The following is a 15484-nucleotide window of genomic DNA, read 5'->3' on the forward strand; positions in this document are numbered from 1 at the left end:
GCCTTTAATACCATTCCCTCAAGTGAGCAGTCTGGCTTGATTTCCTGGAGTATGGACTGGTTTGATTTTCTTGCAGTCCAAGGCACTCTCAGAATTTTCCTCCAACACCTCAGTTCAAAAGCATCTATCTTCCTTCGCTCAGCTTTCCTTATGGTCCAGCTCTCGCAGCCATAGGTTACTACGGGGAATACCATTGCTTTAGCTATGCGGACCTTTGTTGTCAGTGTGGTGTCTCTGCTCTTAACTGTTTTATCAAGATTTGTCATTGCTCTCCTCCCAAGAAGTAAACGTCTTCTGATTTCCTGGCTGCAGTCAGCGTCTGCAGTAATCTTTGCGCCCAGAAATACAAAGTCTGTCACTGCCTCCACGTTTTCTCCCTCTGTTTGCCAGTTATCAATCAAGCTGGTTGCCATAATCTTGGTTTTTTTGAGGTTTAACTGCATCCCAGCTTTTGCTCTTTCTTCTTTCACCTTCATCATAAGACTCCTCAGCTCCACCTCGCTTTCAGCCATCAAAGTGGTGTCATCTGCATATCTGAGATTGTTAATGTTTCTTCCTGCGATTTTAACTCCAGCCTTGGATTCGTCAAGCCCAGCACGTCGCATGATGTGTTCCGCGTACAAGTCGAATAGGTAGGGTGAGAGTATACAACCCTGCCGTACTCCTTTCCCAATCTTAAACCAGTCCGCTGTTCCGTGGTCTGTTCTTACTGTTGCTACTTGTTCGTTATACAGATTCCTCAGGAGGCAGACAAGATGACTTGGTATCCCCATACCACCAAGAACTTGCCACAGTTTGTTATGATCCACACAGTCAAAGGCTTTAGAATAGTCAATAAAATAGATGTTTTTCTGGAACTCCCTGGCTTTCTCCATTATCCAGCGGATATTGGCAATTTGGTCTCTACTTCCTCTGCCTTTTTTAAACCCAGCTTCAAAATATAATCATTTCTATTTTACACCCCTTAATAATATTGTAAATAATCATTTCCCGCCCCTTTGCCTCATGGGAAATGTAGTTCCTCAGTGGCCTACTCTTTTCTGAACACTGAAGTTGGAGAGGGTTGAAATCTCGCTGGGTGAGCTTAGCAAGCCCCGCGAGAACGGCCGCTCTGGTTCCCTTCCCGCGCGTGGCATGACGGGAACCGTAGTCCCTTCTCTCTCCCTTCTCCATTCCGGATGCGCCACACTTGAGGAACGGGCGTTCAAACCGCAACGCAGCCGGAACGGAGTAGAATTCCTTCTATTGTTCTATAACGGCCCCCATGTCTTTTCCTTAGCCTTGGACTACAACTCCCAGCGTTCCTTTGCCCGGGTCGGCCATCTCTCCGCCCCCACAATGCACCGCGCCGCCTCTTGGTCCCTCACGTACGTTGACGCAGGAGGGAAGGCAGTCGGACATGCGCGCGGTGCATTGTGGGACAAGGGAGAGGTGGGGACATCCTTAGAGCCATGGACAGCGGCAAGGATGCGCCAGGTGAGTCTCTGTCTCCTCCAGCCCCTCCCACACCCAGCCAGGTAAGGCCCAGGGCTCTTCCTCGCCCCCCACCTCCCCCCCCAGCCCCACGTATTGGCAGCCCCCTATTTGGGGGGTGGGAAGACCCTGATCTTTTGCTGGGCCTTCAAAGGTTCTTTTTCTATATATTTCTATCTTTTTATATATAGTTTCTATATATTGCCTTTCTGCCTGCCTCAAGAATGACAGCATAACCTTCCATGGCATATTTGTTACTGTTTACTTCCATGTTTTTGTCTATTTATTGTGCTGCTGTGTGTTTGTTTATTTATTTCTTCCTGCTACATCATTTTCTGTGGAAATAAGCATTTTGTGCTTATTTATTGTGTTCTGTGTTTTATTTGTTTATTTCTCCATACTACATAATACTCTATGGGATATTTTGTGTTTTTTTCTGTTCCTTTTTTTTGGGGTGTATTTTTGGGGTTGTGTGGTTATTTATTCATTTCTCCATATTGCATCATCTTCTGTGGAATAATCGTTGCATTTGGGTTCCATTTTTGTGCTTATTTATTGTGTTCTGTTTTATTTGTTTATTTCTCCATATTACGTAATACACTACGGGATATTTTGTTTTTTTCTGTTCCTTTTTTTTGCTTATTTTTTGTATTGTGTGTTTATTTATTCATTTCTCCATATTGCATCATCTTCTGTGGAATAATCGTTGCATTTGGGTTCCATTTTTGTGCTTATTTATTGTGTTCTGTTTTATTTGTTTATTTCTCCATATTACGTAATACACTACGGGATATTTTGTTTTTTTCTGTTCCTTTTTTTTGCTTATTTTTTGTATTGTGCGTTTATTTATTCATTTCTCTGTACTGCATCATTTTCTGTGGAATAATCGTTGCATTTGGGTTCCATTTTTGTGCTTATTTATTGCGTTGTGCATGTATTTATTTATTTCTCCTTACTAAATAATATTCTATGGGATATTTTGTATTTTTCTGTTCCTTTTTTCCCCTTAGTTATTGTGTTGTGTGTTTATTTATTCATTTCTCTGTACTGCATAATTTTCTGTAGAATAATAGTTGCATTTTGGTTGCATTTTTTGCTTATTTATTGCGTTGTGCATGTATTTGTTCATTTCTCCACGCTACATAATATTCTATGGCATATTTCCTTTCCTCCCTTTTTTGCGTATGTATGTATTTATTATTTATTCATCCATAATACATATTATTCTATGGGATATTATTTGCTTTCCCCCTTTTTTGCGTGTGTATTTATTTATTATTTATTTGTCCATAATATTCTATGGGATATTTGTTGCTTTTCTGCTTCCTTTCTGCTTATTTATTCTGCTGTGTGTATTTCTTTTCTGTAGTTATACATGGCTGGCGTTTAAAGATTTTAGAGCAGCATAGAAACATATCAAAGGCCAGTACATAGAACAGAATTAGGCCTGGATCAATTGGTAGAATTTGGAAAGATTTGAATAGATCAACAAGGATTTCTGTATTTTATTTTAATAATTAGTTTTTATTATTTATTTGCAACATTTTTATACCACTCCACATCTAATCAGATTCAGGAGTGATGAACGATGAGAAATAAAATGCTACATAGATAAAAAGAATAAAATGATAAATAGATAAAAAGACATTGAGACATGATAGCACTCTTCAAATACTTAAAAGGTTGTCACACAGAGGAGGGCCAGAAACTCTTCTCAATCCTCCCAGAGTGCAGGACACGGAATAACGGGCTCAAGTGACAGGAAGCCAGATTCCAGCTGGACATCAGGAAAAACTTCCTGACTGTTAGAGCAGTATGACAATGGATTCAGTGACCTAGGGAGGTTGTGGGCTCTCCCACCCTAGAGACCTTCAAGAGGCAGCTGGACAGCCATCTGTCAGGGATGCTTTAGGGTGGATTCCTGCATTGAGCAGGGGGTTGGACTCGATGGCCTTGTAGGCCCCTTCCAACTCTGTGATTCTATGATTCTATGATTCTCCCTCTCTCATAATACTAGAACCCGGGGTCATCCCATGAAGTTGATTAGTGGGAGATTCAGGACAAATTAAAGGAAGTGTTTCTTCACACAGTGTGGAGTCAAACTATGGAGTTCGCTGCCACAAGATGTAGTGATCGCCAACAATATGGATGGCTTTCAAAGGGGGTTGGATAAATTCCTGGAGGAGAAGGCTATCAATGGCTAGTAGTCCGGATGGCTAAGTGCAACCTCCAGTATCAGAGGTTTTGTAACTATGTACAGCACTTACTGGGGAGCATGGGTGAGAGGGTGTTGTTGCACTGTGTCCTGCTTGTTCATCCCTGGTCGACAGCTAGTTGGCCACTGTGTGAACAGAGCACTGGACTAGATGGACCCTCGGTCTGATCCAGCAGGGCTCTTCTTAAGATGGAATTCACCACCAGAATTTGGAGGGCTTTAAAAAGGGTTGGATAAAATCCTTAGAGGAGGAGGAGAAGGCTTTCTGTGGCTACTAGTCATCGTGGTAACCCGGCAGAAACTGTCCCGATGGCTGTCTCTCACTGCCTTCTCTTCTCTCCGCCCAGGCAAAGCCAGCCGGTGGTTCAGCGTCACCATGCCCAAATCGGTGAAGACCAACGTGAACATTCTCCACCAGGAGAAGCTGATTGCCCAGAAGAAGCGAGAGATCGAGGCCAAGATGGAGCGGCAGGCCAAGCGGAACCACCTGGCCGGCCAGGAGGCCTCCCAAGCTAGCGAGTGCGTAGCGAGTGCGAGTGGTGGTCGGCGGGGAGGGGGGGCATTATATCCGTGCACTGATCGTGCGGGAGGGGCAGGCAAGAGACCTTTTAAAAGTCTAAATTGGCCTCCCTCAACCTGGAGCCCTGCAGATGGATTGGACTACAATTCCCATCATCATCAACATCATATATTTATTTCTTACCCGCCTCTCCCTTTGGATCGAGGCGGGGAACAACATTAGTAAAGGAATCAACACATCTTAAAAATTCTTGATTTTACATTGATCTGGATAGGCCTGCTGGAAAAGGCTAGTCTTCAAAGCTGCCTTAAAATCACAGAGAGAGTTAATATTACGAATCTCCTCCAGCAGGCCGTTCCACAATCCGGGGGTGACAGAAGAAAAGGTCCCCGCCAGACAGTTCTTCCTTTTTTTTTAAAAAAAAAGAAAAATACTTATTTAAAGCATTTCTGGGCCGCCTCTCAGGGAAGAAGCCCTCCTTTACAACGATAAAATTCATAAGACCGGTTAAAATATTGAAAGCGATGAAAATATAAGCACGTTAATGTAGCAATGGAAAACAGTAATAGAAGCCAACAATAAAACCAGCAAATGATTCTTGAGCAGACCTTCCCTCTGAATCCATGAGCGTCTGCAACAGGTAGGAACACCCTCCATTGGGATGGTTGGTTTAAAAGAATCCTGTTTGGCGGGTGTGTGTGTGTGACCATTTGCTTTGCCAAGTGAAAACTGATTCAGCCAGGAGGAAGGGCAGAACTTGAACCTCCTCCTGTTCAGCAGCAGAAACCTAGAAGCAGAAGCTTTTCCTATTTATTTATTTAGAACATTTCTTGGTCGCCTCTTAGGGCAAAAGCCCTCCCAAGATCGCTTACAACAATACATAAACAGTATATCTGAGAGCTTCGGCTATTGGGCCGTATAAAAATGTAATAAATAAATAAACACATTAAAAGCAATAAAAACATACATGGTAGATTCTCAGTTGAAAACAATAAAAGCGAACAGCAAGAACTAGGGAGGTTGAAAAGTTGTCACACAGAGGAGGGCCGGGATCTCTTCTCGATCCTCCCAGAGTGCAGGACTCGGAATAATGGGCTCAAGTTACAGGAAGCCAGATTCCGGCTGGACATCAGGAAAAACGTCCTGACTGTTAGAGCAGGACGACAATGGAACCAGTGATCTAGGGAGGTTGTGTGCTCTCCCGCACTAGAGGTCTTCAAGAGGTAGCTGGACAACCCTACATTGAACTGGGGGTTGGACTCGATGGCCTTATAGGCCTCTTCCAACTCTACTATTCTATGAACTAACAATAAAATCAAGAATGACAGGGGCAATAGCAGCAAAGCAGTACTCATTTATGAGAAGGCCGTGGTAAAATAAAACGTTTTTATGGCCTTCTTAAAAGCCTGCAAGAATGGTGCTGATGGAAGTTTGTTCCAGAGGTTTGGGACCACTGCAGAGGAGGCCCCCTGCTATGTGGACACCCACCCAATTGCCCTCATGGGTGGAAAATGAGAAGGACCTCTCTTTCTGATCTTAAAAGTGCGGGCAGGCCAATAGGGGTGAAGGTGGTCCTTCAGGTAAAATCATAGAATAGTAGGAAGGGACCTCTAAGGCCATCGAGTCCAACCCCCAGCTCAATGCAGGAATCCACCCTAAAGCATCCCTGACAGATGGTTGTCCAGCTGCCTCTAGTGTGGGAGAGCCCACGACCTCTCTAGGTCACTGGTTCCATTGTCGTACTGCTCTAACAGTCAAGAAGTTTTTCTGATGTCCAGCCAGAATCTGACTTCCTGTCACTTGAGTCCTTTATTCCGTGCCTTGCGCTCCGGGATGATCGAGGAGAGGACGACACACTAAGCCATGATTAGGCCGCTAATAATTTTGCAGCAAATAGGGAGTGGGTTTAAGCCCTGGTTATATAACCACCATGGTTAGGAACGGTTCACACACCATGCCAAGTCATACTTCACACGAGACGGTAAGCCATAACGTTCCTGCTGGATTCTGGCGGATGAGTTATCGAGTTTGGCGTTCTGTTTCCAACGGTGGTCACCCGGTTGTCTCCAGGAAGCCTGTAATGAATTATATGCAAGACCGGCTTACGAGCCGAGAAGCTAAGAGCCAAATCTCAGTTTATCTTTGACCTTCCTTGCATGGCCTGAAGTTGCCCCTTAATCCCGAAACGGAGCGCCTGGGTGTGCTCACTTGAGAAATAAATCGCCTTAAGTAATATCTCCTTTATATATAGGTCCCAACTATCCACCGTTGGAGGAAGCTATTGGTTTGGTTTCTGGGTGATGCAATGCCTTGGTCCGATTGGCCTCTGCCGCGTCTCAGTGCCGGGTGTTTATTGGACACCTTAAGGCAGAGCGAGGCAGTCAAATTGCCCATATGTCAAAGTGTCTGCCTGTATGGGCTCTGTGTGATGTACTTCCCTTTATTTGTTTGAAGTATTTGCGTCCCGGAATAGCTTCCAATCAATCCTGTTTCGTGGATCCCTGGTCAACAGCTGGTTGGCCACTGTGTGAACTGAGCCTGCTGGCCTAGATGAACCCACGGTCGGATCCAGCAGGGCTCTTCTCATGTTCTTAAACAACAGAACAAGGCAGCTTCTGCCTGCGGGATTGCAATCTAAGAAGACATGACACACAAGGAAAAAATGATGGGGAGGGAGAAGGGGAAAAAAGAAAATCAAGTAGACTTTCTCCAGGGCTAGTGACATGGCCCTGCCCTCTCCGTACTTACAGCTTGTCCTATCTGTGCATTGAGCGCGCCTGCATCCTTCAGTCGCTCCTGGCGCAAAGAGACAGAGAGAGCACAGAAGTACCCATTCGTAGAGCGTGCTGCCTGTTGCCTCTCTGCAGGACTAGCTGCTCTGGGCTTGCCGCCTCTGTGGCTCTTTCGTTGTGCACCATGAGATAATCCAATCACTCCTGATCCAAGGGGGAAAGGCGAATTGTCCATCCTTATGGGAGGGTTGTTGTTGCACCCCTGCATGCTCCAGTCTTTCCTTCTCCCAATCAGGAGACACACCCTGATATGACTGATGGGAGTCCAACAGGATCCCTGCTTTAAAAATTAAAAATAGACCTTTTAACGCTTTGGGAGTAACCGTAATTTCAATTTTAATTTAGATAAAAAGTCCACCTGTGTCTTAGCTATCTAGATTCAGGGGAAACCTGCCTGTAGCATAACTCTGTGCCCACCTTCAGCACTGCCACCCTTAACGGTTTCCCCCTCTTACCTTCCAGCGACGACAGTGGTGACGGCGAAAGTTCTGTTTCTAACAAATTTGCCAACGACGGGAGTTTTCTCCAGCAGTTCCTCAAGCTCCAGAAGGAGAAAATGGGAAGTGGTACGTTTTCTTCATGGATAACATTTTGCTCATTCCCCTCTGTTATTGTTTGGTTAAGAAGCAGAGAGATTTATGCTCCCACCTTTCATAGGATCGTAGAGTTGGAAGGGGCCTCTAAGGCCATGGAGTCCAACCCCCTGCTCAATGCAGGAATCCACCCTAAAGCACCCTTGACAGATGGTTGTCCAGCTGCCTCTTGAAGGCCTCTAGTGTGGGAGAGCCTACAACCTCCCTTGGTAACTGGTTCCATTGTTGTACTACTCTAACAGTCAGGAGGTTTTTCCTGATGTTTTGTCGTACCGCTCTAACAATCAGGAGGTTTTCCTGATGTTTTGACTGCACTCCTCACCCCGCAGGTGCTTCCTCCAGCGCTGGCGAGGCTTCCGCAGCGAACCCCCCAGCCGCCAACGCCGGGAAGAAGCCCCCCCTGACGGGGAAGCGCCCCAACCTGAGCGTCACCAGCATGTTCAACCAAGTCAAGAACTACACCCATTCCAAACAGACGCCCGTCACCAACCGGCTCAGCGTGTTCCAGTCTCCAGACGAAGAAGAGGAAGACGACTATGAGCAGTGGCTGGAGATCAAAAGTAAGTTCTCCTGGCGGCGTGGCGTGCGTTTTTCCGTGGCGGGTCCGTGGAAGTGAAGTCCCCTGCCCGAGGAGCTTCCCCCCACTTTTTTTTAAGGTTCAGGGAGATGAAATTGCCATTTCATGTTTAACAAAGCCTTTCCCAGCATGGCGTGCTCTGTGCTATCTGGGAATAATGGGAGCTGTAGTTCAGCACATACAGACGGTGCATGAGGTCGGCGAAGGCTTGTTTAAGTGCTTCAGCGTTTCCTGCGGATGCAACACCAAGCAGGAGAAGGGGAGGTGGCAACTCTCCCGCTCTGCATTTTTGCTAGATGGGTGTTTTTGCCCATCTAGCGAAGGTTCTGCAGAGGGGGAGGGAAGGAGGCTGGGGATAGAGTCCTTTCCTTGGCCACAGATCCACCCTTTTTCCTCCCTGCGCCCTGCCAGGCTGAAGCCAACGGGAGGAATGACCAAGACCCCTTTGCCTCCCTGCCCTCCGTTCTGTGCTGTTTTTGCTAGATGGGCTTTTGAACCCGTCTAGTGAGGGTGTGTCGTGGGGGGGAGCAAAGGAGGCTGAAGAAGGAGGGAATGAGAAGCGCAGCAGCGTAATAGCTTTAGAGAGCAATCCTGCAGCCCCTGGGCAGCGTCTGGAGGAGGGGGGGGACAGGATACTTCAGACGGTGCTCGGACCCACGAGTCCCGAGTTCCTTACAGTGTGGAGAGAACCGCGCACAAAGGCTACTTCAGAGAGGAGGGAAAAGGGTGGTTCTGTGGACAAGGAGGGGACTCTATCCCCAGCCTCCTTCCCTCCCCCTCTGCAGAGCCTTCGCTAGATGGGCAAAAACGCCCGTCTAGCCAAAATACAAAGCGAGAGAGTTGCAGAGGCAAAAATCGCCGCTGCGCCCTTCCCGGTCAGCGTAGGATGCTCATCAGGGTTTGCCTGCAGGCAGGCATTCAGACGGCGTTGTGGCCAAGCAGAGTGGGCGCCCCTGCCCAGAAGAGGCACAATGAGTTGACGGCAGCCACTGCACATCTGGATAGCTTTTCTCCCCTTGACCATGCCCAGTACAACGCTTGTCTTGTGTTGTGAGTCTAGAGATGTAAAATTTCCGGAAATGTTGATGCCGTGGAAAAAACACACACGTTTTTCCCCCCTGAAGTAAAACGGAAATTTTTGGAAAAATGGAAAAAATGTATATATGCAATATTAGCACTTTTTACAGATCGAAAGTCACTTTGTTACTTTAAGAACATAAAATATAATTATGTACAAGCTGGTTTGGCATACAATTATTGCATTTGGTATCTTAAAAAGTACAGTGTATTCAGGCAATGATTACAAATTGAATTTACTTTTTAAAAAGTTTTCGGGTGGGTTTTTTTTTGTAACAAATGGAGCTATAAGGAACACCTGAACTGTAAGGAACCTCTTTGGTTTTGCCAGTTTATGAGGAGCAGGCAAAAAACAAGAGAAAATCATGTATGTCTTAAACCTTTTATTCATCATGCTAAAATAAAACAGTTCATAATCCATTTTTTCTTCATTTTTTTTCAATTTTTCCAATATTTCAGGAAAAAATGCTTTGAAAAAAATGGGAAAACCCTGTTTTTTCCTCCTGATCTCTGAGTTTTTCCGGGCCTTCATATCTCTAGTTGCGACATCACAACACAAGGCGATGCTGCATGTTAACGGAGTGAGGAACCACCCACTCAGCTGGCACCTTGATAGAGTTTCGCCCTAGCTCGGTCTGCTTTGGAAGCGGGTCAGCCCTGGCCTTGGATATCTGTCTTTCTCTACTTCAGACGCCTTCCAGTTGTCTCTCCTTAAGGGCCGTGCGTTATGAGGTCCTTGGACTAGCCAGGGAGGAACAGGAAGTGGAAGAGAACTCCAGATGTCATGCTTTGCTATAGTTTAGCGAGACATAAACAAGCTTAACTTCTCTCTGCCCGCGCCGAAACGTTTGGTTTTGCTTTCGCAATCAGGCTTTCTCGTCAGCCTTGAGTGCCATTTTTTAAAAAAACGAATTGGCTGTAAATGCAACAAATTAATAAGCTTGACCACTTAACTGTGGTTAGTTTAAAACAAACCAACTTCAAACCATGATCCTGAAGCTGGCTTGTTGAGAGTGAGCATACTTAACGGCAAACACATTTCCGGGAAGCTGCGGTTAAATGAAAACAGAAGCTGGTAAACTCCTCAATCTCCCAGCGCGAGGGGACCCTGGTGGAGGCTAGTCTCATGAACAGCTCGCTAAACCCTGGTTTAGCGTGACATCCGAATGCAGCAGTTGTCGTGTACTAAAGCGTCTCCAGCTTTCTCTGGGAGACGAATGAGGCTACGGCTAGGCAATTTACAAAGCTTTAGTGCGAGCAATAAACACTTCTGCAACACAAACTAGGTGCCTTCTGTGAAACTCCACCTTAGGCAACAACTATGCAAACTAAGCAAGACAATTGTTTCAAATATCCATAACTTCAAGGTGGTTGATGCGTGGGCGATTTCTCATGCAATCTGTCTGCCTGTCTCTTTGCCGCTAGCCTCGCTGAACGTTTTAGTTTTTGGCGATTCCTAGCATCAAGTAAGGTCTTTGAATGCTCACCCCCTGTCTCCTGAAAGCATAGAATTTGGCCTTGAAGAGATAGACTCTGGAGGGAGCAGATTCTCAGCTGAAGCCTCTCCCTTGTGAACCTCCTCCCTCACTGGCTTGGTGTCTTCTGAGTCTGAATCTGTTTTTGATTGATTACCTGCATCACCTGCAGTGGGGCTATACATGACAGCAGTGACGTTTTCTATATTTTTGATTGAAACATTTTTACGCTGCCTTCTGGTCACCCCGCCGCGCCCCGATTTCAAAGCATCAGGGCTTATGTTTCTGTCTGCCGTGGCTCCACCGTTTCATCCTCTTTCTCCTCATTCCCCCCCAACCCCTTGCACCCCCCCTCCCCACTTCTCCCCCCACCGGCTCGTGTGCCTACTGCGGTGGTTCTTAGAGGGAATGTGCCTGTTGGGGGTGTGAGTAGAGCCTCAGTACTGACAGCCTGCTTAAAGTTTGTCCCCCAGAGGACATGAGGACCCGCCGCGTCGTGGAGAAGCTGGCCCGGGTAGTGGCCGAAGGCGGCCCGGATCTGGAGAAGGTTGCGCTGGAGGACTGCAAGGATAACCCGGCATTTGCGTACGTCCCCCCGGGCGGGGTTTCCATTTCCGGGAAGCGCTCGGGGTGGGGGCGCATTCCGGTAGTGGGCGGGGCCTAAACGCCAACCTGGCAACAAGGGAGAGGGCCTTTTCGGTGGTGGCCCCTCGACCGTGGAATGATCTCCCCGATGAGGCTCGCCTGGCAGCAACACTGTTACCTTTGGGGTGCCAGGTCCAGACCTTTCTCTTCTCCCAGGCATTTAACACCATTTAACAACGCTAAGTTTGTTTTTTAACGGACCCCCAGAACTGTCGTTTTTAAATGGATGCTGTTGTTTTTATGTTTTTAAATTTTGTATGCTTTTTAACGTTTACTGTTTTTAACTTTTGTAAACCGCCCAGAGAGCTTCGGCTATGGGGCGGTATATAAATGTAATAAATAAATAAATCTGTTATAGTGATTTATTTATTTATTTACATTTATATCCCGCCCCATAGCCGAAGCTCTCTGGGTGGTTTACAAAAAATGAACGTTAAAAACAGATGTACAAAAATTTAAAACCATCAAAAGCATGAAAACCATCTCGATTTGTAAACCTTAAGAGGCATTTCATCCGAACCCACCGATCGGTGTTCGGGAGAATGGGCCATGTCCGAGCCTCACGCGGGCAGGTTGTGGCCCACGGTCCGGCCTTATACACACTGTTCCCTCTTCTCCCTTTCAGGTTTCTGCATGATAAGAACAGCCCAGAGTTTCTGTACTATAGAAAGAAACTGGCAGAGATGTGGAAGAAGGGCCAAGACCCAGAGGAGACCTGCACTCGGAAAGGTAAGGCGAGGACGCACGTCGGCCGCTTTGTTCGGGTTGCACAGCTCTGGGTGGGTGGGTGCGTTTTGCAGTGTTTTAACAGACTCCTCAGATTGGGCTGTGAAAAGGTTTTGCGAGGCATGATCCTACAGGCTGCTCCCATGCAGCTGCCTCCAAACATAGAAGCTTTATGGTTGTTTATGGTTGGCGGTACTATAGATATGGGGCAGTGGGGGTGGGAGGGAGGGATCGTCCCTGGGGAAGAAGCTGAAGGAATGCTTGTGTTGGTCAACGTGTCCACCCCACCAACTCGTGAAATGCCGCATGCAATCTCGGATCGCTTTAAATAACAGGAAGCTTGGCGCAATTTCAAGAGGGAAGTTGAAGCCTTCTCTTTTCGCTCAGTTCAGGCAAAGTGTTTCTCAGCGGTGGCTTTAGAACTCCACGGTGGAGTTTTTTTACCATCGCCGTTGAGAAATGTGCCGGCTGGCGGGAAAACTCCAGGCAACGGTGGAGGGTTTTCTTGGAGAACGCTCCACGCTGGATATCCATGCTTTGCAGAGAAGAGTTCCTGCACAACCGTTGCATGGAGGGCTCCGTGGAGTTTTCCGCTGCGTTGAGTTGGCTTTCCCCGCTGGCTACAGAGTTCCCTGGCAGGAGCGGCAAAAGGAACAAGTGCCGCTCTAGGAGAGCCTCCGGGATTGTTTTTTTGCTGCAATGGCTGATGGGGAACTGTCAATCAAACAGTGCAATGGATTTTACTCAACTCCACGGGAGCCCGCGGTCCCACAACGGTGGAGTTAGACCATGTTGCGTGGGGAGTGCCCCCTAGGGACTCAACCGTTGAGCGGAGTTCTCCCACTGCGTTGACTAACGTGTGCTCCGAACCGAGCCAGAATATTTCCGCCGTTTGCCGCCTGCAAAGCGATTTCAGTGTTGCCGTGCAGAGTTTTTGCACAGCTTAACTGCCCCCAAACGGGGCTTCCAGCCCCCCTGAGCCAGCGCTGCGACGCTCGCGGCCCTCGCTTTCCTTTGTGCTAGTTCATGTTTGTTGACGACGACCGAAAGGGCGAGAAAAGATAATGTTAAACCTTCCTCTTCCCGCTTATTCCACCCCCTCGGGGTCGTTAAAGCCAGATTATGCTTGTGGCTGTTGGGTGTGTAAATTGGGGGCACCGTACTGACAGCCTGCTTAAAGTTTCACCCCCAGAGGACGAAGAGATCAAGGACTGTGCCGAGAAGCTGGCCAGGTTCGTGGCGGATGGGGGCCCCGTGGTGGAAATGGTGGCCCTGAAGAATCACCGGGAGAACCAGTCCTTCAGGTAAAGAGGGCTGGCTGGGGTGCAGGGGTCCCCGCCCTTTTGGGGTTCACTGGGCACATTTGGATGACACTTGTGGGCGCTCTCGCAAAATGGCTGCCACGGGGGTGAGCGTTCGCATGTTCAGGAAACGGCTGCCGTGGTGTCCCCGCTCTGTTGGGTTTCAGCGCGTACATTTGGAAGTCCGTTGTGGGTGCTCTCACAAAATGGCTGCCACAGGGGTGAGCATTTGCCCGTTCAAGAAATGGCTACCATGGTGGCCCCACTCTTGGGGGCAATGGGCACATTTGGAAGTCCGTTATGGGTGCTTTCACAAAATGGCTGCCATGGTGGGCTGGCCAGTCACGAAATACTCACTCCCCAGAAGGGACGCTGGTGAGACGAGAAGAAAACTGACTCGTCTGAGAACTTAAATAGAAGGCAGAGGCGGCGTCTGAAGTCCAAAACAAAACCACTCGTTTGAACTCAAATAAAGTTATCACTGGAAGGCGGAAATTAACTTTGAGGCAAGCCAACCTCTGAGTTAAAAAATAAACAAAAAACATTAAATCTTTTTTAAAAAAATTAAACAGAGGAGTCAGGGAGCCCGGAAGGTACCGAGAGAAGTTTCTGCGGGCGCGTGAGTACCTCAGCCCACCACGTTGAAGACCCCAGGGCTAGGCGGTTAATCTGACATCTGTATTGTGTATCTCCGGTATGATCCAGTTCTGGGTATTTGACTGGTCAAATCTTGGCCTGATTTATTTATATATTTATTGCATTTCTATACCGCCCCATAGCCGAAGCTCTCTGGGTGGTTCACCAAAATTAAAACCGTTCCAAGTATAAAACAAACAGTATGAAACCATAATATAAAATACAATACAAAAGCACAACCAGGACAAAATCGGCAGCAATGCAGAAGTACGAATTTAAAATACAAATTTAAAACAGCCAAGTTAAAATTAATTTATAGACTGTTAAAATACTGGGAGAATAAAAAGGTCTTCAGCTGGCATCTAACAGAATATAGTGCGGGTGCCAGGCGAACCTCCTTCGGGAGCTCATTCCACAGCCGGGGTGCCACAGCAGAGAAGGCCCTGCTCCTGGTAGCCCCCTGCCTCACTTCCTTTGGCAGGGGCTCGCGGAGAAGGACCCCTGGTGCAGAAACAGTGATCCCCGATGGTTCTCAGGGCCTTCCGCAACCCGTTGTCTTTTTGTCTGTCTCCGGACACGCACACCCCAGGTTTCTGTACGAGCCCAACAGCTCCGGCTACAAGTATTACCGGCAGAAGCTGGAGGAGTACCGCAAAGCCAACGACGATGCCGAGGGCGTGCCGCCCATCCCGGAAGCGGCTCCCAAGCGCAAAGCCCCTCCCGAAGGGGCGCCCCCCTCCTCGTCCTCCACGGCGGTGGCGGCATCGGGGTCACCACCCGCAGCAGCGGCAGCCAAACAGGCGGCGGCGTCCGCCGCAAAAAAGAAACGGAAAAGCCGGTGGGGCCCAGAGGAGGAGAAAGTGGATTTGCCGCCTCCAGAGCTTGCTCAGCAGACGGAGGACCCCTCGCCCACCCCGTTGTCAGGTTAGCACTTGCTGGACTCTTGTCGGGAGGGCAGTGTGTGTGTGTTATCACTTGTGGCCGCCCTTCATAGAATCGTAGAGTTGGAAGGGGCCTCTAAGGCCACTGAGTCCAACGCCCTGGTCAATGCAGGAATCCACCTTCAAGCACCCCTGACAGACTGCCGTCCAGCTGCCTCTTGAATGCTTCTAGTGTTTGAGAGCCCACAACCTCCCTAGGTAATTAGTTCCATTGTACTGCTCTAACTGTCAGGGTATTTTTCCTGATATTTTGTCATACTGCTCTAACAGTCAGGAAGTTTTTCCTGATGTCCAGCTGGAATCTGGCTTCCTGTAACTTGAGCCCGTTATTCCATGTCCTGCACTCTGGGAGGATCGAGAAGAGATCCTGGCCCTCCTCTGTGTGACAACCTTTTAAGTATTTGAAGAGTCCTCTCATGTCTCCCCTCAATCTTCTCTTCTCCAGGCTAAACATGCCCAGTTCTTTCAGTCTCTCTTCATAGGGCTTTGTTTCTAGACCCCTGATCATCCTGG

General features: G+C 47.9%; 1 protein-coding gene across 1 annotated transcript in view; it reads left to right on the forward strand.

The window, feature by feature from the left end:
• The first annotated feature begins 1355 nt into the window (after window positions 1-1355).
• Window positions 1356-15484, forward strand: part of SUGP1 (SURP and G-patch domain containing 1) — a 23586-nt gene continuing 9457 nt past the window's right edge. The window contains exons 1-8 of the mRNA XM_063147147.1: window positions 1356-1476; window positions 4036-4207; window positions 7463-7566; window positions 7923-8153; window positions 11184-11307; window positions 11993-12096; window positions 13274-13397; window positions 14620-14954. Coding sequence (XP_063003217.1) covers window positions 1452-1476; window positions 4036-4207; window positions 7463-7566; window positions 7923-8153; window positions 11184-11307; window positions 11993-12096; window positions 13274-13397; window positions 14620-14954 — 1219 coding nt within the window. The 5' untranslated portion in view covers window positions 1356-1451. The remainder of the gene's footprint in view (window positions 1477-4035; window positions 4208-7462; window positions 7567-7922; window positions 8154-11183; window positions 11308-11992; window positions 12097-13273; window positions 13398-14619; window positions 14955-15484) is intronic.

Source organism: Elgaria multicarinata, chromosome 23 (genome assembly GCF_023053635.1).
Source record: "Elgaria multicarinata webbii isolate HBS135686 ecotype San Diego chromosome 23, rElgMul1.1.pri, whole genome shotgun sequence".
NCBI classification, from domain to species: domain Eukaryota; kingdom Metazoa; phylum Chordata; class Lepidosauria; order Squamata; family Anguidae; genus Elgaria; species Elgaria multicarinata.